This window comes from Falco cherrug, chromosome 9 (genome assembly GCF_023634085.1).
Source record: "Falco cherrug isolate bFalChe1 chromosome 9, bFalChe1.pri, whole genome shotgun sequence".
Lineage (NCBI taxonomy): Eukaryota > Metazoa > Chordata > Aves > Falconiformes > Falconidae > Falco > Falco cherrug.
The window spans coordinates 56,867,801-56,894,948 of NC_073705.1; the positions used below are offsets into that span (position 1 = coordinate 56,867,801).

General features: G+C 51.1%; 2 protein-coding genes across 14 annotated transcripts in view; both read left to right on the forward strand.

Moving 5' to 3' along the window:
- Window positions 1-5,530, forward strand: part of JAKMIP3 (Janus kinase and microtubule interacting protein 3) — an 89,621-nt gene extending 84,091 nt beyond the window's left edge. For 9 of the 10 annotated variants that reach the window (XM_055721182.1, XM_055721183.1, XM_027805068.2 and 6 more), the window contains one exon: window positions 3,287-5,530. The gene's annotated coding sequence lies outside the window, so the exon portion shown is untranslated. The remainder of the gene's footprint in view (window positions 1-3,286) is intronic. The other variant, XM_055721178.1, reaches the window with a different exon arrangement.
- A 555-nt stretch (window positions 5,531-6,085) lies between these two features.
- DPYSL4 (dihydropyrimidinase like 4) lies at window positions 6,086-25,893 on the forward strand. 4 transcript variants are annotated; one of them, XM_055721198.1, is made up of 14 exons: window positions 6,086-6,389; window positions 9,049-9,137; window positions 9,878-10,062; window positions 11,168-11,332; window positions 12,749-12,810; window positions 12,909-12,989; window positions 15,176-15,244; window positions 15,335-15,455; window positions 16,169-16,325; window positions 18,445-18,586; window positions 19,530-19,700; window positions 20,921-21,100; window positions 23,784-23,955; window positions 24,908-25,893. In XM_055721198.1, the coding sequence occupies exons 1-14, from the start codon at window positions 6,132-6,134 to the stop codon at window positions 24,997-24,999; spliced, it is 1,944 nt and encodes a 647-aa protein (XP_055577173.1). In that variant the 5' UTR covers window positions 6,086-6,131; the 3' UTR covers window positions 25,000-25,893. The 4 variants fall into 4 exon arrangements, with proteins under 4 accessions (XP_055577173.1, XP_055577172.1, XP_055577175.1 ...); XM_055721197.1 differs by having other exon boundaries at window positions 23,784-23,918; XM_055721200.1 differs by lacking the exon at window positions 6,086-6,389 and adding an exon at window positions 6,959-7,080.
- The last annotated feature ends 1,255 nt before the right edge of the window (window positions 25,894-27,148 follow it).

The window sequence follows — 27,148 nt, forward strand, 5'->3', positions numbered from 1 at the left end:
TCTCACCAGAAAAAGAAGAAAAAAAAGGAAAAGAAAAAAGAGAGGTCCTCCCTTCTTCTTCACCAGGGACCTGCCCCATCCTCTTCCCTGACACAAAAAGTTACCTTTCTGTGGAACCTGTTTGAACTAAATGGCCACTTTTTTTCCCCTCGTATATGAAATGGTTAAATAAACCCTTCTATATTTCATTCTGCTCATGATTTCTCATTTTCCTGTTTTCTATGACCTCCTCCCCCCCACGCAGTAAATGGCAATGGGTTATCTGCATTTATAAGAAGAGGGGTTGAATATGCCATAAATTCACGCATGTGGATCCAAGTGGGTGAGGAAGGGGGAAATAAAGAGGAAGCCAAGCCTAGCCCATTTTTCTTAACACGGAAATGAAATTGCACCTTTTCATTCTCAGCATGGATGATAAGTGAGAAGACAGGAGAGAATTTGCATTTGCACATACAAGTGACAAAGCTTGTGGTTTCCCGGGTGAGGAGGGGATCCGGCCCACAGATCCCTCCAGCATCCTTTGCCCTCCCCACAGTGCCCAGGGTGCCCAAAGGACCAGCAGTGCTGGGGCAAGCACCAGGATGAGCCCAGGCTCACAAAAGGCATTCAGCAGAGAGGTGCTGGGGACTGAAGCCACCATCTCGCATTCACCCTTCTAATTCCTGGCAATTCAGCCTGAAGCAGAACACCTCTCAGCTGGACAGGACTATTTCAGTCCCCAAATTCGCTGTGTCTGCAGCCTTTACAGCAAGAAAGCCACCAAGGTGACCAGCTGGGATAGTGGGCACGCTGTGAAGCACACCTCCTGGTGACATTCACTGTACTTTGTTAGGGTGCTTAAGCAAATATTTCACATTTTCAGCTAATCTAAAACTTGCAGCCGTGTTTCAACTGATTATTAACTCTGCTTAATGTATGGAGAGTGATATGTTGCAAAGTATTAACTTAGCAAATTCAATTGCTGCCTTTGTGTTTTAGTTGCCTTTTTGTTATTCCCAGAACATTTCTTATATTTCCCCCAGCAATCGTGAGAGATGCGTGTCCCAGGCTAACACTGCCTGTCTCCCTCAGCCGTATGGTCGCTCGTGCTGCTAATGCGTGGGTCAGTGTTGGCCGCGAGGGCAGATGGCCCATCTGCTGAGCATCACTGGCAATGGTCTCATCCGTAACCAGCAGCCTCCTCGCTTCCTACCAGGGGCATGTGACAGGCAAGAGCATGTGAAATAGGATTTACAGCTCAGGGTGGTGTGTTTTAAGCAAACTCCCAGCAAATCCCCTTAGCACTATAAACTTATATATCTCCTTGCATTGCAGCCTTGGAAAGAGGCTGTGCGTAATAGTAACAGGCAAATGAAGACAATCATTCCTCCTCCACATGAGCTTTTATCCATAATCTTTGATGAATTGCATTTCTGGATTGCTCTGTGTCAGTGAAGCTGCAGTTTTTCACAAGCAGTGAACGCTCAGGTGCACAAATATTACAGCTCCATCCATTACCATTTTCTAAATGCTTCATTTGTCCCATTCTTACAGCTTTCTGGGGGAAAAAAAAACAAAACAAAAACACAAACCCACAAAAAAACCTCTTTGGCAGAAGACTGCATGGTGAGACAATTTTAACTGTGTCCCTTTTAAAATAAGCAAATGTCAGTCCTCCAGACAGTATTTAAGTGACATTTGAAATGGCAGTGGACGTGATCCCCAGCGAGTGCATAGCACCACCGTTTGCCTTCACGGAAACTCATTGTGACTTCCCAGCCCTGCCCCGGCGCTGCCTACCTGGCTGCTGCTTGAAGTGACATACACGTAAAACGAAGTGGCGTCTTTAAAATTCGGTGTCACTTACTCTTGATTTCTCTGAGTTCCATGGCTTTTTAGGAATCACTTATTCAAATTCTTGAGGTTTCATCTCCCACTCGAGACAGTGTAGCCCCTGTCTCGAGGCCGCTGGGGCGCACAGTGCAGGGGGGCTGTGCTGGGGAGGGGGCTTCAGTGCACCTACTGCTGAGCTTTGGGGGGAGAAGGGACAGGGGACGGGGGTGCCTCTTCCTCTAGGCATTGGCTGAACTATTCTGCTTTCCATGCATTTGCCCCAGAAACTCCTGCTGGCCATGTCCGCATGTGAAACAGAAAGCAATGAGGAACGTTCTCAAAAGTGATGAGGAATGTCCGAGGATGGAGCGCACGGAGGGGCAGAGCTGCGCAGGCAGCCGCCCGTCCCACCTTAGGGCACGATGGCCTCTTGTGCCATCTCTCCTCACTTGGGGAGGTCAAATTTAGCTCCGCGGGTTATTAATGTCATGTCCTCTCCATGACACAGCTCCTTCTTCTGTCCATTATACCGACGTACTACTATCAGTAGGTACCAACTGTTGCTGAAGCAGCTTACACTGCTGTGGTATCTCTCTGATGTCATCTGCTGCTGTCCTGGCGCCCTGCAAAGATGTGTACCCATACAGGATGGCCACTGAGTCCCGGGTTTGGAAAGCAGGGGAGGGGGGTGCTGGGGGGGTGGGGGTGGCGGGGATTCGTTTCTGCTTGGAGGGCATGTCCTGCCCCCAGCTTAGGCAGCCTTCACCAGCTCTTTCCCAGCACGCTGTCAGCTCAGAAAATCAGCTAGACTTGTCTTAAGCCTTTCTTTCCTTTGATTTCTGATAGGAGAATAATCTGTACCACTCCTTGTAAATGATAATTATCAAACAAATCATCTCATTGCTCTGATTGCTATTTACTGACTTTAATGCAGAAGTGGCAGTGTCTCAGCACGCTGCCGGTCACTGCTCACACTCTTGCTCTTTTTCAGCATCCCGATCCACAGCACTTCACACGTCCCGGGAATTCACTTGCTCCCACAGGACGCTCCAAAGAGGAGGGATGTGGATGCAGGGGGAGGTGGTGTTCAGGAAAGACAACCTCAGAATCTGTGTGAAGCTAGACAGGGCAAACTTTAAATTCATCATTCATCATCATCATCATCATCATCATGTTCTGAGTGTTACCTGAAAACTACTAGGGGAGTATTGCTTAAGAAAAATGAATAACACAATCTGTGATACAGCCTATAGAAAACAGTATGCTTAACATTTAATAAATTATCTTTTTTTTTTTTCCTGAGAAAAACCAGCAATTGGATAAGCCTGCTCCAACTGCAAACTTCACTGAGAGCTACTTAACCCAACGTAGCAAAGCCCGTGAAATGGAAATGTTGCAGTGCTTGAGACTAAAAATCGTGTGTTGGAAAGAGAACCCAGCTGTGATTGATCCTTATATTTATTTTATTCTGTAGGTACCTGCACCGCTTCCAAAACTTGTGTTGAGTTTATAAAGCTATGAAGAAAATACCTTGATACCGAAATTCTAGAAACTCTCCGGATACTTGTACATCAATCACCTGTTTTAAACCAGACAGTGTAAACAGCAAAGGGAGCTAAACTACAAAAATGTAAGAAAATGAATTGTTCAGAAAAGTGTTATATTTGTACTGAAGTAATACGACATTTTAAGTCAAAGGTTGTGGATTTTGATGTCAGTGTATATTACAAAAGCAATTTAACAAATTCCAGTTCTACCAGATACAAATACCAGTGCTGTGGTTACATTGATAAGCCCCATTTTTACTTCTGCATTTCATGCTTCAAACATGTGTCCACTCTGAGTTCTCCTTAATGTCTTAGAATGTTTTTTGTACTTCGAAGAGCTGCAAGCAGTGGTTGAGGCACCTGCCCGCAGCCCAAGGCACTGCGGAGCTCCGCAGGGAGGTGACGTGCCGGCCCCTCGCAGGGCACCTTCCCTGGCAGGCGGGGGGGTGCAGCGCTGCTGCCCAGGGTTGCGGGGGCACGGCAGCTGCTCAGGGTGCGCTGCCGGGGCTGGCAACAGGGGCAGCCCATGCGTTGGGCAGTGGCCTGGCTCCATTTCATCGCTGCTTACTCAGGCTGTGCTTTTGCATGTCATGCACATGTGTCTAGAATTTCAGGTCCATTTTCCCATTACTTAGACTTTCTTCATCATGCTTTTTTTTTTTTTTTAATTAAAAAGCCAACTGTACAGGACAGGTATATGTGTAAATAAAGGATTATGCTTATATATATGTTAATATTTATATGTAAAAAGATATGTACATAGGAAAGAAAAAAATGGTTCAAGTAATGTTTTCAAAACTGTTCCTTTCTTATAAATGCAGACAGGAAATTTACATAGATGTGTTCCTTAATTTTAGCATAAGGGTTTTCACTCAATTTTCAGTCACTCTGCATTTGATCCCACTGGGGTTTTGTACGATGACTTTGTGCAGTGAGTCCTTGACCGTGGCATGGAGCCACTCCTGAGACGCGCCACCCTCTCCATCCCTGAGATGAGCTCTGTCAGAGATCTCGTTTGCTGTCGTCTCGCCTACGGGTCTTGCGCATCTTTTAAAAACATGGTCTCAGAGCCACAGGACCATGGCAGGGGGGTGCATTACCCTAATCCAGGGCTTTTTCCTGCAGACCCTCAGTCTTGGTGCAGAACAGCAGCAGAAAGGTGGAGTTTGCAGCCCGGGGAGGGATCCTCAGCTGTTCTCTGGCTGGCGAGCAGGCTTTTGAGGCAAGCGGCCGCAAGGCAGGGGCTGCCAACCACTCCAGTTTCTCATCCATAAGCACCTTTTATAAATCCCCCAGATGTCCTTCAAATAACAGCAAGAGAAGAGGGCCAGATAAACTGAGCATCTCACCAGGTGCATCGCTGATGTATACGTTAGCTGCGGCAGGCAGTCTCTGCAGGAGCACCGGAGTGGCTCGCACGCTGCCTGCCTGGGTGCCCAGGCCTGGCACGGGCCGGCTGCCACCTGTGCCGAGGCGCATCTAATCCGAAATCCATCGGAACCGCAGCTTGCGCGGTCACCAGCCCCACGTGGGGCATCACAGGCCCATGCTCCTTGTCACGCTGGCGGAGGACTGTGGCTGACCTGTGAAGTACTCTGCTCTAGTAGTATCCGTAGCCTTCGGTGTATCCTTGAGTGCCTTATGCGGCTTGCGAACAAAACGCTGGACTGTGAAGTGATAAACATGCCCGACAGTTCCTGGGGGGGCCGGTGCCAGCTCCCTTTGCGTCCCCAATGCCACCGCCACCACCTCGCGATGGGCAGCGTGCATTAGCACGGGAACGAATTTAGTTTAGACTCAGGAAATCATATTGTGAATATGTGTATGAAACCCTGTACTTACATATTGTACATTTTATACAAAGGAACTACTGTAAACTTATGCAAAATGAGAACCAGAGAAAATGTTTGGGGGTTTGGTTATTTTTCCCCCATGGCCAGTGTGCCGTGACCCATGTTCTCTAATACAATCCCAGCCACCACATCCTAAAAACATCATGTTTGGTTCAGTGCTGAAACAGTAATTGACAGGCCTAAAATAGGGCTGGATTGATCAATTCCAGAATTTTACACATATTTTTGTATTGTGATTCATATGATATATATCAAGAGACTTTCTATTCATTTGTAAAATACATAAATTATTGTAAACTTTTAATAAAAAGATCTGTTTTAAACCTTCAAATCAGATCGATGGCTTTGGTTCTTTTCCCCGGTTGCAAAACATAGGGCTTTGATTAGTCCAGAAACTTGGCTCTTTTTTTTTTTTAATACCGTGCAGTAGGTTTTTAACCATTTTTTTAGTTCTACCTGAAAGATTGATTAAATCATGAACTTAAAAAAATATTCTTGCAGCAACACAACTTACCTCCTACTGAGCTGAATGGGAAATTTGCTCGTTTCCGCATCGCTGGATTGCGGGTGGGATCATGCCCACCTGGTCGGGACCAGTGGCCGAAGCTGTGCCGGCGGCAGCGGGAGCCTGTGACCCCCTGCCAGGTGCTGCCTCTGCCGTTCCCCAACCGGGAGCGGCTCCCCCATGGCTGGGGGCTGCCCCCCACCCCCAACCCCGCCCCGGGAAGGCTGCCAGCCATCGGTGTGGCCCTGCCACGGGTGCACGGTCGCGGCCGTGTCACGGGTGGATGGTCGCGGCCGCCGGGCGGGGCGGGCGGGGGGCGGCGGCTGGTCCCTGCGCTGCTTTTAACGCGCTCTGCTCGTCGCCCGGGCCAGGCGGCCGCGGCAGCGCGGCGGGCAGCGGGGGCGGCCCAGGCCCATGTCGGGGCGGCGGCAGGAGGCGGCGGCGCTGCCCGCCTGCTTCGCGGGGCTGGGCGCCGGCAGCCCGCGGCCGCGGCAGAAGCGGGGCGGCATGTTCTGCAGCGTGGCGGACGCCTTCGACAACAAGACGCTGGACTTCGCCTCGCTCGGCGCCCACGGCCCCGGGACCGCCCCCGGCGAGCCCCGCCGCGCTCCCACCCCGGGCCCCGGCTGCGGGGCCGCCCCCCCCGCAGAGCTGCCCGACGGCTGCCCGCAGGTAAGGGAGGGCTGCGCAGGGCACGGGCCGGGGCCGGGCCGCTTTCCCCCCCAGCTCGCGCCGAAGCGGCCCCGGGGCAGGCAGGGAGCCCCTCCGTGGGGCGGCAGCGGCCCCCGCCCCTTCTCCGCCGCGGGGTGGGGAGCCGTCGGGGCCGAGACCCCGCCGGGAGGGCGAGCGGGGGGCCCCGTCCCATCCGTTCCCATCCCGTCCCGGTCCCAACCCCGCCGGCCCGGTGAGAGCACCGGGGGCCAGGACCGGCTGCTGTCAGGGGACGGTGGGGGAGGGGCGGTGAGCGGCCGTTTCTCCTTCGGGGGGACGCAACTTTCACCGGGCGCCACGACCCACGACCCCCGGCCCCCGGCCTTTCTCGGCGGCAGCGGGACCGGACAGGGGCTGCGCGCCCCGTCCCGCCGCCGGGTCCGTGGGGCGGCCGGGGCTGCGGGACCGACCCGGGCAACTTCGCTCCGCTCCGCAGCCGGCCGGGCCCGCTTTGTCTGCGGGGCCGGCAGCGCGGCTCCGGGCCGGCGGCGGGCGGGGGGCGCGCGCACGCACGCAGGGACGTGCACACATGGGCACGGACACACGCACACACGCGGGGACACACGCGGGGACACGCACGCACACACACACACCGGCGGAGCGCGGCGGGAAGATGTCGCACCAGGGCAAGAAAAGCATCCCCCGCATCACGGTGAGGGGCTCCCCTGTGCGCCGCAGGGGCGGGGGCGGGCGGCACCCCCGGGTACAGCGAGCCCGGTCCGGCGGGGCCGGGGCTGGCGGGTCGCTCCCAGCCGGCGGCGGTGGAGCGGGGCCGCCCGAGGCGCCGGACACCCCTGGGAGCGCTACCGGGGCGCTTCCCGGTACCGGGGGGTCGGGAGCCCGACGGCCCCCGCTGCCAGCGCAGCCGCCCCCCGCCCCCCCGAGCAGCGGGACGCAGGCGGTGCAGCCCCCCGGACCCCGCCGTTCCCTTTGTTGGCCGCGGACTGGCCCGAGCCCGGCGGCCCCGGCGCTTTGTCTGCCGCTGCCGGGCCGCCCCGCCGGGGACAAAGGCAGGCGCGACCCTCACCGCGGCAGCGGGGCTGCCCCGCGCTTCCCTAACTTCCCTCCGGCCGTTGGGGCTTGGGAACGTGTTTGGAAAAGGCTTTTTCCGGGGAACGGGCTTGGCGGGGGTTGGGGAGCATCTGCCGGCCTTGTTCGCTCCCCCGGCGGGGCCGGTGGCGTCCTGCCGGCGGGGCCGCTCGCCTGCCCGGGCTGCCGCTTTCGGCCGGGCTGCTGCGGGGGGAGTCCTGTCGCCCGGTGCCAGGGCTCCGCAGCGGGAGCAAGAAAAAATCTCTAGACAGCGATGCTTCCCCTCCCCGTGTTGCTGGCTCGGGGCCCAGTTCCCGTGAAAGCATCCCGTGGGTGCGTGAGCCAGGACGAGCGGCGTTCCCGTGCTGCGGGAGCGGGTCTCTGGGCGGGCGGGGCTGGAGGTGGGGTGGCGGGGGTGGGGGTGGGCTGGGCTGGGGTGAGGAAGGGGTGAGGATGGGTGTGGGGTGAGAATAGGGATGGGGTAAGGGTGAGGATGAGGATGGGCCCTGCAAAGGGGCCGTAGGGCTCTCCCGTGGGGCAGCCAGCACAGAGGCTTCTTTTGATCGATTTTATGGGACAAGGGAAGACAATAAGGAAGGAGTAAAAGCCTCGATATTTGAAAACACAATACAGTTCTTTCATATGCCAGCGATGCTCTTTAAAACAAGACTCCAAAACGTTTTGCAGGCTGTTTTGCATCAGCACGCATTGCTGTATTGTAAGTCGTCTCCCGGGCTGTATTGTCACGTGCTTTTACATCGCTCAGTTGTTGTTGCGCTGAGGTCATGCTCTTTGTGTTGTCCATTTTAGCCTTGGTAATAATTTTTCTAGCAACACCAGAGAGCAGGAAAAGGATCCTTTTAATTTAGGCTGCAGTTCCACATTTACTTAAATGCCAGTGCTTTCTAGTTTTTCTGTTTAAAGATCCTGCAACTCTGACAACTGTACCAGTGTCTTGCTTTGAAATGAGGAAGGTCCTTGAGGCATGATCTGCCTCCGATGAGGCTGTGAAAACTAATGAATGTCAATAAATTACCAGGTTAATAAGATGCACTTAGAAGTCTTGGTAGCAGGAGCTGATGGAGGAGGCAGGTACATGGCTGAGCTGCAGGATGTTGCCTTGCAAACCTTTGAAAACTGCTGAGAGCCTCGATCAATCGGTCTCTGACCCTGCTCTGAAGGAGCCCGTGGTGGGCCCTCGGGGGGGGGGGGGGGTACTCCCAGCAAGGCAGGCCAGTAGAGCAAGGGCTGGAGCACACTCCCTTCAGCCAGCTCCACTCAGAGGTGCGTGCCTCAGCCCCCTGACATGGGCTTTTCTGGTACCTCAAGCTGCGGGCTCGCCTGAGCTGCCTCGGGACCCCCGGCTTGTGCCGTGCTTCGTAGCAGATCTGTGCTCCTCTCAGCTGACAGTTTTGTACCGTTCCCTTTGCGAAATGCAGCTGGGCTTTGGTGTAGAGTAGTTTGGATAGTCACTAAACTGGTGTGATTGAAGGGCAAGATACTAAGTCCTAGACTTAATGAAAGCTCAGAATGAGTGAAGTAGCATCTAAATAAAGAAGTCTTAAAAAAAGTGTGGTTTTTTTTCTGCTAGAGTGACCAGCTTCTAATCAAAGGAGGAAAAATTGTCAACGATGATCAGTCATTTTATGCAGACATTTATGTGGAAGACGGTTTGATAAAGTAAGTTAAAAATTTATATTTGGTAATGTAATTTCCAGCCATGATACAGTGCCTGGAATTGGAACAACGTTCCTTTCTGTCATTTTTCTCTTGGAAATACGTTCCCTTTTTGATAAACAAGGATAGCTGTGTGGAATAGCATCAAGAAAGAGCTACATTGATGTAGTTTTGCAGCTGGAAAGACACACGCAGTGCTGGCAGTTTGTGCTCTGTCGTAAGGTGTGCAGGGATCAAGTGAGGAGCCAGGTTAAGCGCTGCAAAGGCACATGAGAAGTCGGGTGCGGAGCCCAGCACAGAGACCTCAGCAGCTCCTCTGCTCTGAGTGGGGTCCCTCAGGTGACAGCCTGATGGGTCCCATGCTGCTAACGAGAGCCGGAGCCAGTGGGGATGGGATGGGATGGGATGGGATGGGATGGGATGGGATGGGATGGGATGGGATGGGATGGGATGGGATGGGATGGGATGGGATGGGATGGGATGGGATGGGATGGGTGCTGCTGAGTTGGCAGGGTGGGACCCGTGGGGCTCTCCAGCAGACCCTGGCTCCGGTCCCAGACCTGACGGAGCTCAAGGGGCTCCCAGCGTGCAGCTGCTTCTCCCAGTGTGCGAGGAGGCCTGGGCAGTGCACATGTGCTTGCCCGTGGGTGAACGCCCGAGAGCAGTACTGGGAAGAAGTTGTTTTTTGCATCTTCACTTAAAAGTTGTTGCCAATGAACAGGAGATCTTAATGTCTTTTTCAGACAAATTGGAGAAAACCTGGTTGTTCCTGGTGGGGTAAAGACAATTGATGCCTACAGCCAGATTGTGATGCCAGGGGGGATAGATGTCCATACCAGACTGCAGATGCCCATCAGGGGGATGACTTCTGCTGATGACTTCTACCAAGGCACGAAAGCAGCCCTGGCAGGAGGCACCACAATGATCAGTAAGACGGAGCAGCATTTGAACGGACTTCTAAGTAGAACATTGTTTAGCAAAGTACATCATGCCTTTTGTCATTGCAGTGATAGGACAAGGGTGAATGGCTTTAAACTGAAAGGAGGTAGATTTAAACTAAATGTTAGGAAGAAATTGTTCCCCGTGAGGGCGGCGAGGCGCTGGCCCAGGCTGCCCAGAGCAGCTGTGGGTGCCCCATCCCTGGCAGTGCTCAAGGCCAGGCTGGATGGGGCTGGGAGCAGCCTGGGCTGGGGGGAGGGGGCCCTGCCCAGGGCAGGGGGTGGGACTGGGTGGTCTCTAAGGTCCCTTTCAACCCAAACTATTCTGTGATTTACCCTCATAGCAGAGAAAGGTTCATTTTTGGTGCAGAACTCTTAAGCGTTACAAAACTAATTATGTACCTTTCGGAACCTCCTGCCATTGCTACACGTGTATATTAAAAATATATAGCTGCTCCTGCTTCACCTCATAAGACAATAAAATAGAAGAAAACTTTAAACACCTTTTAATATGCTTTTAATAGCTTTGCAAGTGTGTTTTAATAAGAGTTTTTCAGCTCTGTGAGCATGGGTTCTGTTTTTGTGTTAATGTAAGAGAACTTTAATTCCTGTTTTGTTCCTGTTCTGGTCCCAAGGCCCACTGTAGTGTGTGGCTGAAGGACGAGTCTCAGCAAGTGTGGCATAGCTCCAGACTGATCTCATAGCCAGTACTGCAGGGGGTAGGAGCACAGATAAGAGAAGGGCCATGACTGATGGGCTGTGGGTGACTGCACGTGGAAAATGCCCAGGGGAATTGTGCAAAAGTGTGCAAGGACATGCTTTGGTCACCGGCTTCTCTCAGATGTGCTAGGTAGGCTGTGTGAAAAACAGGTGTAATAGTAGCTGTAACTTGGAGTTGGTTCTGCTTGCTTCACTTTATCTGGGAAATTTATTAATGTTCATCTTTAATGAATGCTATAAAAAATGAATATTAGGATGTCTCATTTTCACAGCAGTAAAGTCTCGCACAAGAATATTGGTGGCTGCTGCACCCCCCATGTGTTTCAGTGGCCCTTTCCCTGGCCCACGTGCTAACGCTGTGCAGTGTCTCCTCAGTTGACCATGTCTGTGCGGAGCCGGGGACCAGCCTCCTGGCTGCCTACGAGCGGTGCCGTGCGAGCGCCGATAGCCTGGCCTGCTGCGACTACTCGCTGCACATCGACATCCCTCGCTGGCACGAAAGCCTGAAGGAGGAACTGGAAGCCCTGGTGAAGGACAAGGGTAAGGACAGAAAGAGCAGTATGCTGGCAATAACCCCACAAACCCCCCACCCCCATCGTAACCACTGGCACATAGGCAGGTTGCCACAGGGTGGGCTGTGGTGGTTGCTGCTGTGCGCCGCTTACCCCGCGATAAACGGGGTACGGGGGGGTGACCGTGCTCCTCCCCTGTCCAGGGTGGGCTTCCTGTCCTCCGCCATCTCGGAGAAGGGTGCGGGCGGGGGCACAGACACCAGATTCATGCCATAATATCTGAGTCGTATGCTCTCATCTCTGGGCGATTTACAGCCCAGTCATGAGAATCGATTTTGGAAACTAAATGGCACCGGGCACCCTGGCTCAGGCTGCCTGATCTACATAAAAAGTGTATGAAATATAAAGTATATCTGAAGTATATAAAAACATTCAAGATGGGGCTTATAGAATAAAACTAAGCTTTAGGCTTTCCATAGAGATTTCATTTGTGCCTGTAATTCCTGCACATCCTGAAGCATCCACTGGACACAGCTTACTGGAAAGCAGGCAGTGCAGCAGGAATTCATGCATTTCATTAATACTTATTTCTGTGTTTGGAAAAAATACTTTTTGCTTTCAGATATGCTAATGTAGAGCTAAGTGACTTCATTGTAATTTGCAGTCTTGCAAGCAAGGGCTTAATTGGTCAATTAACACAGAAATTGCAGTGAATTTCCTATTAAAATGTGGAGCGGCTGAAGTAATGTAGCTATTTCAGGTTTATACCGGGTGTTTTTCATATGTATATTCACATGAAATACAGTTTATTTGTAATTTGATTGTAGTTTGGGGTTAGTTGTTGCCTCTGTCCATATAAAATGCAGCAGCAATTCTCTGGCTTTGACCCGGTGCTTCATGAACCATCCTTTACTTTAGCTAGAAATGACAGAAATGAGGATTGCACACAAAGCTGTGAGCAAAGCACTGCCCATCCATTTCACTAGCCAAACAGAAGCGCACTAAGTAACAGTGCTCTAATATGAGAGCATCTCATCTTTGCTGCAATTTAATCTTAGCACTAATACATTAATTTACAGACAGTTATAAGAAAGAAGTCGAGGATAAACCATAAATTGAAACCACCACTGGAGGGAAAGCTCAGCCTGGGGGCAATGCCTTAGGTTCTGTGCATTTGGAGCAAGTTCCAGAGAGTACCGACAATCAGGAACAGCCTGCGGGGTGTTCTTTTGGTTCAAGTGCATGGGGGTGTATTATCTGTCATGGCTCCTGGGGTTCAGTTCTTGCAGGGAAATTTCCCATTTCAGCCCTTACCCTGATTGCTTCCAGTCTAACCCTTGCTGGCACAGCCCCCCCTGGTTTGAACGCGCCCTGCTTAGCCTGTGCCGGGTCACCAAGTTCTCAGCTGGGGCAATAAACTCGCGTGCTTTTTTGTTTTCTCAAGGTGTGAACTCCTTCCTTGTTTTTATGGCTTACAAAGACAAGCTTCAGTGCACTGATGCCCAGGTAATACAGCCAGCCAGTGTCCAGGACCAGTCATCACCCCTACTGCGAGCGTAAGCGGTGATTTATCTGATGTTGGGCAACCCACTGTCTCTTGGCAGATGTATGAAATATTCTGCATTATTCGAGACCTGGGGGCCATTGCCCAAGTGCATGCTGAGAATGGAGATATCATCGATGAGGTACAGTATTTATATTCATTTAAATTAAAGGTTGACCGGAGTATTTGGGTTTACGGCAAAGTGCTGACTTGAACAGATGGGCTGTAGGGTCTAGTGGAAGGTGGAGCTGTGCCAGCATGCTTTTAGCCTTCAGTTGGCACTGCAAATTCAGTAGAACTTGGTCCAGATGAGAGAGGGAGGAGCAGCCTGTTGTGACACCGGGTTGCTTCGGGGAGAGGACCAGCATGCACTTCTCAGTGCCTGCTGTCAGCAGGGTTTCAACCCGGTCGCTCCCCTCTAAGATCTCCGGCGAGAGCTGAACTGAGCTGAGCTCGTGGCCTTGGAGCAGAGCAGCCCTGGTGGTGGGTCCATGTGTGTGGGCACCGAGCCTCATGCAGCCAGGGGAGTGCAGAAACACTGCTCCAGCATCCCGGTTACCCATGCCTCGGAAGGAAAGGGCCAGTAGGGGACCCTGCGATGGCAGCGTGTGCAGGCAGGAGAACATGCAGGAGGATCAGGGGCTCCTGCTAAAATCAGCATCCTCCCCCCAGATCCTCACACACACTTGGGTTTCATCACAGAAATTATACAAGGACTGTTCACTGATTCCCAACCGGTGTGTTTTGGGTCTTCTTGAAGGCTGAGTGACTGCCTTCAGCGATACCTTATCATGTTATCGATCTTGTTTAAAAGTCTTGAGAATTTGAGAAAAGAAGGAGGTTTGCATCACTTGCAACTTGAAGTTGCGGTACACTTGGAAATATTTATCCCCACAAATGGCACTCAGGAGTTTCCTTAATATGACAGACTTTTCTCACATTCATTACTTTTCCTTTTTACCTTTAGAAGATAAAATCTTAGATACATACTGCAATTGGATGACACAAGATAGGAGTAGACTTGCAGTTCTCTTAGCTTATGGCCACGCAAGTGTTCAGTCTGATGTGGGTGAAGGTTTTAAAATGAAAGCAGAATCCCAATCCTTGAAACGGGCTTATTTGAACAAACAAGATAAAGGCTAATTCCCACCTCCCTGGGATTTTGTCTGAGAAACCTTTTCTTCAGCTGTTTGTGAAACAAAATGTGATCCCGAGCAGTTCAGTATCTTCAAAAGTATTTCTTCACGAAATGTCAGCATGATGACAGTCAAGCCCTGGGGACAAAGTCGGAGGATATCTGCAATGGGAATACAGAGAAATAAACAACCTCTAAGAGCAGGATCCTTTAAAGCCTGTGAGAACTGGTCTGTAGTGTTGGATAACGTCCTTGCATCTAACGCCAGCTGTGTGGGTGCACTGCGTAATACAGAACATCACAGAAGGAAACGGGGTGAGGTGTGTGCTGGGCATCTGCTTTCAAGCACCCTGTGAATAACATAGGTGCAGCCCCATGTTCATCCCAGCTTGTCACCATGGGTTCCCAGCTAACATCGGGTCACACAGGGACTTGATTCCTGCCCCTCGTGACGCAAGGCTGTGGCAGTGGGACGAGTGTGTGGCTGTGTGGGGGAGCCAGAGCCAGGTAGGAGAGGATGTGGGTGCAGGCAGGTGGGGCTGCACGGCTTCAGCCCCTGTGCTGGGGCATGCTGCTGTGCAAAACTGCCCTCCTGCTGCTGCCTCCCCCCAGAACTGCGAGGGAGTGAGCCTTTGGTCTGAGCCACATCCCGTGGCGGCGGGGTGACGTGCACCAGGGATGGGGCATGTGACTTCCCAGGTGAAGCTCTGGAGAGGTGGCACTTGCTGCTCCCTGCTGACAGCCTCATGTGCCTTGCACCTGTCTCTGCTTCCTCCATCCTCCTTCATTCCTTCCTCTGAGCAGCTTCAGGCAGCCTCAGGTCCGGGGGAAACATCCATTCCTTTCCTGGAGCCATGCATCACATCTAGCACAGCCTTCGATTAAGCAGCGATAGGGTTAAAATCCTCTGTCCTCCAGAACTGTAGCTGGGCTTGGAGTGGGGAAGCTCCAAAGGTGCTACTGGCATACAGTTCTTACTCCAGAAATGTTTCCACAGCACAAGGTGGGTGTCCTAGGAAGTAGCTGCAGTGGCTTGTGGAGCATCACAGGTTGTCAGTGGTATCCCCTTGTCATATTCATGAGTTTCCATCAGCCTTCAGGAACTTCTGAACCAAGTAGTTTGTGTCCTGTGATGCTTTGGACAGGCTGTTTTGTATCACTGACTGCTTTCCCGTTCATCTTCATCCATCTAGGAGCAAAAGAGGCTGCTGGAACTGGGGATTACAGGGCCAGAAGGGCATGTCCTCAGCCGCCCCGAGGAGGTAAGGTGCAGCCCTTGGGCAGCCCTGCGCAGGGTGTAGCTGTAGCCGAGGTGCCTGAAACGTTTCGCACCTCTGTTTGTGTGTGCGCAGGTGGAAGCGGAGGCGGTGTACCGTGCAATTACCATTGCGAAACAAGCCAACTGCCCCTTGTACATCACCAAAATAATGAGCGGAGGTGCAGCAGATGTCCTGGCCCAAGCAAAGAGAAAAGGTAAAGCACTATTTTCATAGCTGCGTGCGAACTGAGCCTATTTCAATATGTCTGGGAAGTGTCATTTTAATGAATTTAAGAATTTAAGAATTCATTATAGCCCAAATTTTCTCACATTCTAAGGGCGCTAAAACTTAGGGCTGGCTTTTCTTCGTAGAGTGTGTCAGTGCTAATTGCTCTGAACTGGAAAGATGTGGGGAGATGTGCTTGAAACTTGTGACACCTGAATCTCAGTAGACGCAGCTGAAAAAAGGGAAATAATCTATTTGCAAGCATTTGTGGTGAACTAAATGAAAAAGATCTGAAGCCAGCTCCAGATTGAAACTGGGGTGTTTCATAAAGAGTGGGTAAAGTGGGACGCAATCCAAGAGAACGGGGTGGAAGGCCGTGCCCCAGGACAGGTGGGGGGTCCAGAGCCACCTCTGCCCCAGCTGGGAGACTCTGCCAGAGAGACCCTGGTTTGGTTTGTAGGAGGGCGTGATGGTTTGTAGGTACGAATGCATGTTTGGTCTAAGGAGAAAACAGATGGATTCAAAACTTATTTCGACAGCCTTTCCCAGTCATCTGAGATAATTTAAAGGATTAACGTGAATTTAGAAAACTGAAATACTGGGAAGACTTGTATCGTTAGCCACAGTATTTGTCCACACTGCGTGAAAAGAGGCTGCAGGACATGCGGCGCTTTGGAACTCATTAATTGGATTGTTTGGCAGGCACGGTTGTGTATGGAGAGCCCATTACCGCCAGCCTGGGCACCAATGGCTCGCACTACTGGAGTAAAAACTGGGCTAAAGCTGCAGCCTTCGTCACGTCTCCTCCCATCAGCCCAGACCCCACCACACCGGATCATCTCACCTCTCTCTTGTCCTGGTGAGTTCTGTGTCAGCAGGGGTGCCTGAGCGCAGCTGCCGTGACTGCATCCCTGATTGCGTCCCACCTGCACTCGTCATAACGCCCCGTGCAGTAATAGCATCACATGCCAAGCTGGGGGCTGGCTGGGACATCGCAGCCCTGGCCGCCCTGGCTTGGCCCCCTCGCCTTCTGCCGGTGGGTAACAGCCTCCCTGTTCCTGGGGGCAGCCCCCTCCTCTCCCATACCTGGGCAGCACAGCAGAGGCTTGCACACAGTTCAGCTTTCCGCTAGATTATTGTTGTCAGAGTAGGAAAAATAGTCTATCAGCTGTTGCACTTCTCCATGTCAAAAGAATAAATCTTTGGGTGATCTTTGAGCAAGGAGCCAGGTGACTCTTTCAAAAAGAGTTTAAATTCTGCTGTGATGAAACCACGTAATAGTTATCAGATTTTTCCTATTAAAAACAGGCTCATGCTGCCCAGTTCCTCCTTCAGAACTGGTTCAGGGAAGGCACAGCATCCCGCAGGATAGCCAGCGCAGGAGGGATGGTGGCCACTGCCACTCCGTCTCACTGTGTCCCAGGGAAAGCCTCCTGCACTGCTTTAGCATTAAAGCAAAAGGAAGGATTTTATTGAAAGCAGTATTGGGCATTTGCAAGATTTTAAAATGTGTGAAACATAAGCTTTTAGGGCACATCCTCATGCAGAGTTGTTTCAGTGGCTTGAGTTACGCAGCAAAGCCCTGGGGACTGGCAGGAGCATCCCTGGTGCTGTGCAGGGACCAGGTGGGCGCCGGGAACCCGGAATACAGGCAGGGTAATACAGATGCCCATGCGCTGGGGCTGTAGCCAGGGACACAGCCGCCAAGCTGTTAATCACAGCTGGAGCTTTGCCACGGGCCAGGGTTTTACGTGTCACAGCAAATCCATGTTTGTCACTGCCGCCTTGCGAAAGGCAATCTGTAGAGGTGGTGATTCATTCACAGTGGAGGGTTTGCCTCCAGGTGCCTGCAGCTCAGCCCGGGAATCTTCTCCATTCACAGCCGCACAGCCTGCGGAGTGGCACCAGCCAGTAGAGCTCCCTCTGGCATTAAACACAGTTTGGTGCGGGTAGAGTTAGAAAAATCAGCTCCAGAGGTAATGCATGAGGAATTTTTGAAATGGGACGAGAGATGTTTATGGATCCAGATAGTAGTAAAAAAAAAAAATCGCACACAATATATATTTTAAAGAAGAAATAAACATTTCTTAGAATTCCCTGAAACATGATCTTTTTCCTGGAAGGATAAACAGTTGTTAGCAAGAGAAAAGTGTGTCATGTTAGTATATCTTACATAGTACATAAAGATACCTCAGTGCATTTAGTATGTTCTTAGAAGAAGCAGTAAATTACAAGCACAGTTCAGTTTAGCACAGCTTTGACCCAAGTCTGGAGGTGTGCTCCCAGGCTCGTCCAGCTGCCTGTACAATCACAGCATCATTTAGGTTGATTTCAGATGATCAAGTCCAACCATCATGCTCAGTTCTCTTGTTGCCCGGCTGTGCCCTGCCTGCCAGCATGGATCCAGTTCCTTCACCTGTAGTACATGGTAGTACGTAACGTTTGGGTTTGTCCAGGGTCTTGTTTTATTTAATCGTATCCTTGCTTTAAAAGAACCTTGCTCTAAAAGCAGCCTTGCTTGGAGAACCATTTCCTAAAATAATCAGAGGTTTAAAAGGATGGTAGAAAGATTAAAACATTGTCTTAATTAGTAAAAATAATGGCCAGTTTAGGAGAGAATATAAATAATGCCTATGAGACTGCTGTTTACATTTCTTAGATGATTCCAGTGCTTAATTCCTATATAAATAGAGTGAGATGCCTCTGCTGACCTGTAAAAATTGCCTCTTGACTTACATTGGCGTTTACGGATCATGTCACCTGTCTTTACTGTTTTTGTGGGCAAAATACATCTGTACCAAACAGACCGAGCACGAAGGCTGCCAGCCATTAGTGCCACTCGTGGCCTTCCAGGTGAGGGTGGCTTTTGCCCGCCAAGGGCAGTGGGGTCGCGGGGCCGGGGAGGTGGCGTTAGTGCCTAGGAGGCTGTTCACGCCGTTGGGTACCTCCTCTGACCTCCTCCGCTCTGCTTCGCCTAGCGGGGACCTGCAGGTTGCGGGCAGCGCTCACTGCACCTTCACCACCGCGCAGAAGGCAGTGGGGAAGGACAACTTCACCCTCATCCCCGAGGGAACCAACGGCATCGAAGAGCGGATGTCAGTAATTTGGGAAAAGTGTGTGGTAGGTACCAAAAAGACGCTGATTTCTGGCAAGGCTATGGATGCAAGTGTAGGGGGATGTTGGCATCCTCGTTAATTCAAACGAGCCAGGAGGTGTGACATTGTCTAGACTGCTACTTCAGAGGAGCTTGCTAATGAGAGGAAATGTGGCACTCGAATGCCTTCAAAGTGTCTTCAAAGGCTCCAGTATGGGGATCATCCACCCCCCACTCTCACTCACAGTCACAAGAGAAAGTGTCTCCAACACGTTTTCCTAAGGGTAAGACGCAGCGTTCCTCTTCCCTGGTGCTCGTGGGAGGCCTGGGGAGGTGATTGGGGGTGGGACATCTACCCCTTGGTGGCCATGCCTGCCAGCTGCCTGTAACCCCAAGCCTCAGAGGTGGGGACAGGGTCCACAGCCCCTCTGTGTGCCGGGCAGTGAGCCCTGCTGTAGGGGGAGAGCTGCGGCACACGGACGTCTGGCCAGTGGGATCGAGTCCCATGTCCCTGCACACCAGTGCACCCTGCCCTCCCAAGGAGCATCCCTGGGAGGCTGTAGCCTGCATCCCACTGAGCAGACACCTCTCTCTGGACTTCCAGGAGCTTGGGAACCAAGCCACCCTGCAGCATCTGCCTTAGGTGGGCTTTGTTCAAAAAGAAATAGAATTTATCTTAAGATAATAAATAAAAATGATAAAAAGCACTATTGAGGTTCACTTCCAGTCTTCAAATACCCTTAACCATCTTTAGTGAACTTGAGATGCATGTACGGGGAGTTAGAGCCTACCAGTGAAGGTCTTGTTTTTCAGAGACCTAAAATGTCAGTCTGGGCAAAGTAAAACCCGTCTATTGTAGTACTGAGCCCACAGGGATGAGGCTCAGCTCCCCCCGCCGGGTCTCCCTGCGCCCCCGTAACTGCAGCCCGGTCGCAGTGTGGATCCTCACGCTGCACGGCTCTCTCCCAGGTCTCCGGGAAGATGGACGAGAATGAGTTTGTAGCGGTGACCAGTACCAACGCTGCCAAGATCTTCAACTGCTACCCCAGGAAGGGGCGCATTGCTGTGGGCACTGACGCCGATTTGGTTTTGTGGAACCCCAAGGCTACTAAAATCATCTCAGCAAAAACCCACAATTCGGTAAATACAGAATTATTTTCTTGAGCTGGGTTTTAGAGTCAGAAGAGACCAGTAAAGCAATATATTTTTCAGGTTGGAAAGATGAGATCATTCAGGAAGAGAGATGTTTGTGCGGATGAAGTGATGAATGACCTTGCATTTGCTTTTAAAAATACAAGCAAATGAAAATATCCTTTGGTGATTGCAAAGCATAGTATTGTAACTGAGTGGCAGCGACGACTCTGAGACAGTCTGCATCCAGTACAGAAATTTTAAGATGGATGTATTTACTGTGGACTATAAAAATGTAGGTGCTGAACTTGTTTTACATATTAAACTACTAATATAGTTTAATACATCAGCACCGTTTCCAAAGAGCCAGACCCGTTCCTGCGCAGGCTCCATGAGCACTGCCTGTCCGTAGGGGTCACTCAGTCTGGAGAGATTCGGGTGCATCTTGGTGGCATTTCAGCCAGGGTTTTCCAGGCTGTGGATGTCCCCAGGGTAATTTCCACTGTGACCCTCAGACAGAAAGCTGCAGTGAAAAGAGAGAGGAGGGTGAGGTGTTGCGAGGAATGTTGGTGATAGAGCTGATTGAAGTTAATGCAGAAACATTATGACTTGTGGGTTTTTCACCAAAATGTTTTTTATTAAAGAATATTATCACTGTGATTGAAAAATTCCATTGTTCTCTTTAAAAAATAGAAATGGGTTTTCTTTTGGTCCAGAAAATTAATTTTTGCATTTTTATAACGCCGCATTTTTTCACTGTAAACTCTGGGATTTGGGGGGGTTGTTAGTGATAGTAACAGGAGCGTTTGAAGAAAGCGGCAGTTTTGCATTTCCCACGAAACAGACCTGACTTCCCAGACCTGTTCTGGTAGGAGACTTGCAGTGACTTGGAAGAAATGACAGGAACTTGGGATGGAGAACTAAACCAGGGCTCTTCTGGGGCTTAGCGAGAATGGCTTATTTGCTGCAGTGACAGGCTGGTTTGCTGCGGGAGTGCTGCCCGTCTTCTGCGCCAGTGCTGTGCTTCGGGGATTTAGTTTCTCCATCCCCATTTGCTTTAGTTCAAGTTTAGTTTGAAATATGAAGGAAATACATAAATACGTTTCAAATATTATTTGAAACATGTAAGGAACAGTGTACAAAAATGGGGATGTGTGTGTGTATAGTAGATAAACTATCACCTTCTCTTCTCATTAACTGTATTGAATATCTTGGTTTGTTTTTTCCAGAACGTGGAATACAACATATTTGAAGGCACAGAGTGCCATGGGGTTCCTACTGTGGTCATAAGTCAGGGAAAAGTAGTTCTTGAAGATGGAAACCTGTGTGTCACCCAGGGGTCAGGTCGCTTCATTCCTAGAAAGACATTCCCTGATTTTGTTTATAAAAGGATAAAGGCAAGAAACAGGGTAAGGAGAATTTTATTTGCTATAATCCTGTGTTTTCTTTGCAATCTCTTTGCGTTGTTGTATTGCAGTCGCTACAGCAAGCCTGCTGATGGAATAGGCAACAGAAACAAGAATATTATGAGTGTTATTTCCTTCTAGGCCTTGGATATTTGTAATGTCCTGGGCTTTGCTGTGTGGCTTGGCAGCTAATAGCTAATACAGCTAATAATGGTAGTATTATTAATATTATTTGCCTACTATAAAGTCAGAAAGCAAAAATACGGCTTCCAGCAAATCCAGTTTTGCGTGGTGTGTATTGAGGTAGAGGGGAGGGATTCCTCTCCTACCCGTATTCAAAAAGTTTCCACCATTGTGTGACTGGTGGCTGCTCTGCATCCACAAGCGGGCAGTGGCTGTAACGTTGGGTGGTTACTGGATGAACAGTGGGATAGCCCCTGCGGTGTGCTAGCACAGCTTCTTAGGAAGATAGGAAGACGTGAAAATATATAAAAAGCTTCTTAACAGCTCTGCCCTCCTCCTCTTTTCAATGTATTATTTTAGGCATTTTCATTATGCATTGTAGGTGACGGTAGAGCAGAAACCGTTAACCGCAGATTACCTGCAGAGTGATGCTGGCAGCTGTGGTCAGAACGCCTGGCTCTTGGGTGCCTGGGGGTGGCTCACGGTGCCTGAGGTTGCCTTGGGGTGCCAGGGGTTGCTTCCTAGGATGACTGGGGGTACCTGGGGGTGTTTCCTAGGGTGCCTGGGTGTGCCTCCTGGGGTGCCTTCTGGAGTCAGGGCGGGATGGGACCCTGGTAGGTTCCTGCAGGATGGGGATGGGACCCTGACAGGTTCCTGCGGGATAGGACCCTGGCAGGTCCCTGTGGGATGGAGATGGGACCCTGGCAGGTCCCTGTGGGATGGGGACAGGACCCTGGCAGGTTCCTGTGGGATGGGCATAGGACCATGGCAGGTCTGCGGGGGATGGGTAGGGCCCTGCTAGGTCCCTGTGGGAGGCCAGGTCTCCCCTGCGGCACTGCCCAGCGGTGGGCAGCCATCCCCAGCCTGGCTGGCAGAGTGTCGGTTAACCTCCTGCCCGGCGCTGGCTCTGACAGTACTGCTGGTGGTCTCCATTTCCCTGGCACATCCTGTATGCCCCTGCACACGCAGAGAAGCGGCAGGATGGGCTGGCTGGTCCCATCGGCTGGGGCAGAGGGTCCCTGGGCTCCTTGTTAGCAGTGGAGCTGCATCTCTGTCTGTTGTGGAAATGGACACCCTGTGCCCATATGTCTTTTAACATAAAGGCTGGAGTTTGCTGAACACAAACCTCGATGGCAGTGAACTGAAGTCCCTGCTCCAGCGGGGTGCCATCCAGTGCCAGCCCAGGCGTGAGGGCTTCGGCTAACAGGTTCCGGCAGACACATTTGGCTCTTTGCAAACAACCCAGCAGCCTGCCCATGCCAGCTCCCCGTCCTCAACTTAATAAAAGCTGCAGTCAAGGAGATTGCTGGAAAACATTGAGAAGGGTATTTTCTTCACAAGATATGCAGCATGATGAAGACAAAGGTCATGTCAGAGAAAAATTTCTACAGAAAACGTTATATACGTCTTGATAACCTATCAGTTCATGCCTTTTTAATTTGAAACCCAGCAGTTTTTGTCTTCAAAACAAGCCCCTTCTGGCTCTGTAGTTGTCAAAGAGCTGTCACAGCTTCACCTGGGAGGAGAAACAGCCTTAAGCAAAGCTGTGATGAAATGCTGGTAACAATGTCGATGTTGCTAACGCTTTGGCTCCCCCAGCAGCTACAAGCACCCGGGGCTGAGCTCATCCTCCCTGCAGGAGAACGTGATGGTCACACCGGGTGGCACTGGTTAGGGCTCCCGCCTGTGGGACATTGCTGTGGGGAGCACATCCCCTTGCACGGCAGGCACCCTGGCTACCTCTCAAGAGTCCCTTTTCTCAGGGGGACAGGACCTGTGCCCGCGGGGTCTGGGCAGCATCCTCTGCTTGGCTTTGAGGGTGGGAAGTGCCCGGCTGCCAGTCCTGCCAGGGCTGCCTGCTCCCTGCTCCCTGAGGGGGCATCTGTCATGGTTTAACCCCAGCCAGCAGCTAAGCACACGCAGCCACTTGCTCGCCCCCACACCGCTCCCAGTGGATGGGGAAGAGAATTGGGAAAAAGGTAAAACTCGAGGGTTGAGATAAGAACAATTCATTAATTGAAATAAAGTAAAATTTAATAAAACCAGTAATAATAACCACCACGGTAACAATTGTAATGAAAAGGAGGGAGAAAGGGAGAGGAGTAAAATCCAAAGGGAAAGAGGAAGAACCCAAGTGATGCCCAGTATTGTCGCTCACCACCCGCTGACAGATGCCCAGCCAGTCCCTGAGCTGGCCATGCCCAGTCAAAGCTTTTACATACTGTAGAAGGGAATAAGGTTCCTGTAGCGCATCTTAAAAATATGCTTGGGAAAAGAGGCTGGGTCATTCCTGCCTCAGGCAAACTCATTCATGGGATTGCTTTTGCTCAGGGACCTAATCCACCTCTGGTCTGTTGGGGAGTGCAGTCTCTGCAAAAACCCTCAGCAAGGGGTTAAGCACAGACGGAAGGACAAGAAATCAGGACCCATATGTTGGGCCTGGTTCTTGTTCGCCTTCGCTTAAAGACATGCCTGACACCTCTGCTTGCTCCCAACCTCGTAGCTGGCCGAAGTCCACGGTGTCCCCAGAGGGCTGTACGACGGGCCGGTCCACGATGTCCTCGCAAGTGCCAGAGCCGTGGCCCCCACGGCAACATCCAGGATCGCACCCTGCGCAGGCAAAGCCCAGGCTCCTCCTGTGCGCAACCTCCATCAGTCAGGATTCAGCTTGTCTGGTAGGGCGGGGGTCCCCTGGAAGGTGGGGGGCTGCAGGTGGCGGGGGGCTAGTTGCATGGGTGGCACAAAGTCCTGGGTTTGTGCGAGTGGCAGGGCAAAGCTGAGGAATAGGAACTGAATTTTTGCTCAGTAAAAAGCAGTTCTTACTGTTGCCGCAGCCTAGTGACTCAGTGCAGCACACATCTCTAGGATGTTTTACGGTATCTGTGTAAATGCACTGATGAACGTATATCACAATGCTTGGTGGGTGGCTGCGGGGTGCCTGTGAGCACAGGCTCCACGAGGGGTGGAGGCTGCGATGGTGGGGGGGCAGGAGGATGAGGCTGAAGGTGAGGGTGTCACCGCAGCCCTGCCTGGGTTAATGGGGATGCTGCCATGCCTGTCAGAGGGTCCTGAGGGGTCAGGACTTCAACTGCATCCCCTGTGAGTCAGGCAGGGGTTAGAAGTGGTTGGGTTTGTAGAGATTAGCCAAATTAACTCAATTTTCAGGAACCAGAAAGATAATTAATTTGGTCTTTCTGCATAAGCAGCAGCAATTCAGCATCGTTCAGCTCAGCATCCTGCAGCAATCTGCCCAGCAGCTTTAGGGACCTTGGAAAGCCAATACTCTGCCATAAAATAACTGTCATAATGTTGTTTTCTATCTGGTTGAAATCAGATGGATGACGTAGTGTTTAATAAATGTACAAGGTCCCGCATTTTATTATATAGAAACTGTTTATTTACATGAAAGACATTTAGAACGGTTTCCAGAAAGAAGCGATAAAAATAAAAGTGGTCAGGCAAATAAAGCCATTCCCAACAGTACTCTGATAATACAGTGCCCAGAATGATACATAACAACGGTAGGAGTATTTCCCACAAAGGAAATGTTTTATGATCTGTGCATTTAAAGCAGTGGGACTTGTACGCGGTGCCAGCAGCACAGCCCATGCCTTTCCTCTTCCCTAGGGTCACAGGCAGATGACCACATTACCAGACGCACGGCTCAGAAAATCATCGCCCCGCCAGGTGGCCGGTCCAACATCACCTCGCTCTCCTGACGGGGCAGCCTGGGGGTCCCCCTCAAACTCAGGAGGAAAAGCAAGCGTTTGTCAGCTGCCCCAGCCCCTTCTTCTCGTAGGTAGAAAATAGAGTAACCCCCGCCCCTGGGAGGTAGTGCTCCCATCTTGATTTCTCCCAGTCTGTATTTCTTCAGTAGCCACTCGGAAAGCCCTTCCCTTGTGCATGCAGGCACCTGGACCTACACTTGGCAGCATGCTCGGCCGTGCCGCCGGCTGGCTCGTGGGCAGGGCGAAAGGAAGGTGCATTCTGGCTGGAATATGCTCCTTCCTAGTAGCATCGACCGGCCTTTCTACTGGAAGGGCTTTTAACCAACGAGCGCTTCTGACTCCTACGGTTTTAATACAGCCTGTTGCATCCCGTCTGTCTGCAGCATTCCCTAGCAGATCTGGACGCCGCCGTGCTGCGCAGCCTTGGCCGTGTTGCAGCCGCCACTGTCACTGTGCCTTGAGCCAGGGGGCTGTGCGGGACCACAGCGTGTGCAGCCAGCCCTGCGGTGGGGGGCAGCCTCAGTGGGGTGGGTACGGGCACCCCAGGGTAGGAGGGTGCTGGCAGCTCTGGGACCCGGTGCTGCAGCAGATGGGCCGGTGGGCTGCAATCTTTCTGCAAAAAACAAGTTGGGCTTGTTTTTTAAAGATTATTTATACTGTTTTTCAGGAACCGGTGTAAGTCTTAAAACCAATAACAAGGGTCCTTTGAAGGCTAGTTGCATATGACAAGCTCTTTTATAAAGTTATTGTAGCCTGTTTATTATATTTAAAGGTATGTACAGTAAAGGTGAACCTCTATGCCACAAAGCTATGCATGTACCTCCAGCAGAGTGGCTTGCCATTCCTTTTCTGTTCCCTTGCTTTGAATAAAGTTTGTTGGAAATCATAAAGCAGTAGTAGCAGTTGATGCATCTGAGTCGATTTTTGTGGTTTCTTCCTTAGGGTTTTTATGCATGAGGGTTTGTAAAAGCAGTTCATGACTTGTAGGTTACTGTACTTCCCTTGGACAATGACAAGAGATTTATTTATTAGCTGTGTAGGAATAATGCAGAATCCCAGCCTGCCTGCTGAAAACCTTCAGTTTGCAGATAAAGCTGAAATACTGTGAGGGTGGTCTGGTTTTTCCCACTAGGTCAACACCACTGCCAATGCCTGTGAGATGCAGATGCATGAAGAGATGCTGTAACATGTCTGTGAGCTACAGATTTTCCTGGGGCAATGTCGTGCTTTGGTTTCCAGCTCTGAAAGCAGGGAACAAGAAAGGGAACAAAAGAGTCATGGAAACATGAGCAAGCGTCTGCTCCATAAGTGGAAGCTGAAATCATACCGTTCAGCAGCTCTGGATACACTAACCCATGAGTTAAAAATGAACATGTTGCCTGAATTCACAAATCTAAACCAGGAAGGGATTTTTGTTTTTTTCTTTTTGGTGGTTTTTTGTGATTATCCGATCTGACCTACATCTCACAGCTTAATGCAATGACCTGTATTAATTTCTGTATCAAGCATATATGAGAACGCATTTGTTCATATATTTTATATTTAATTTTGAAAAACATAATTTCATTTATTGGTTTCATTCATTTCATTCTGGTTTTTCCTGCAATTGCACCAAGACAACAACATATATTTATTTTCTTTCTGAACAGATTTTTAAGGTGATGGCAGTGGAAACTATGTAAGGAATGAGCAGGATAAAACTTCCAGTCTGCTGGCAGTGACCTCTCCACAGGGTGACTGGGATGACTGGGTGACCCCCAGCACCCCCAGCTTGGTAGCACTTAGCAAGGAAAGTTCTGTGATCTCTGCTGGAAATACCCCTTTTCCAACAGTCAGGCTTGTTAGTGAAAGGCACGCGGGGGTGGTGGTGGCCCAGGCAGGAGCCAGGGACACCGTCAGCTCTCCCAGCATCACCCTGCAGAAGTGGTTTTGGTCCCTCCACCCACCTTGCCAGCTGAGGGCTCAAATCCCCACTGCCCCTTTCTCTTTGAAGGGGGGGGGGTGCTTTGATTTCCTCCATCAGGGAGCTAAGGTGCAGAGCTGGCACTGCTGCACGCTCCCCCCAGCCCCCAGAGTTGGGGGACGGGGCTGAGAGCAGGTGTCCCGGTGCCAGCAGATGCTGAGCAGAGCCCCAGCAGAG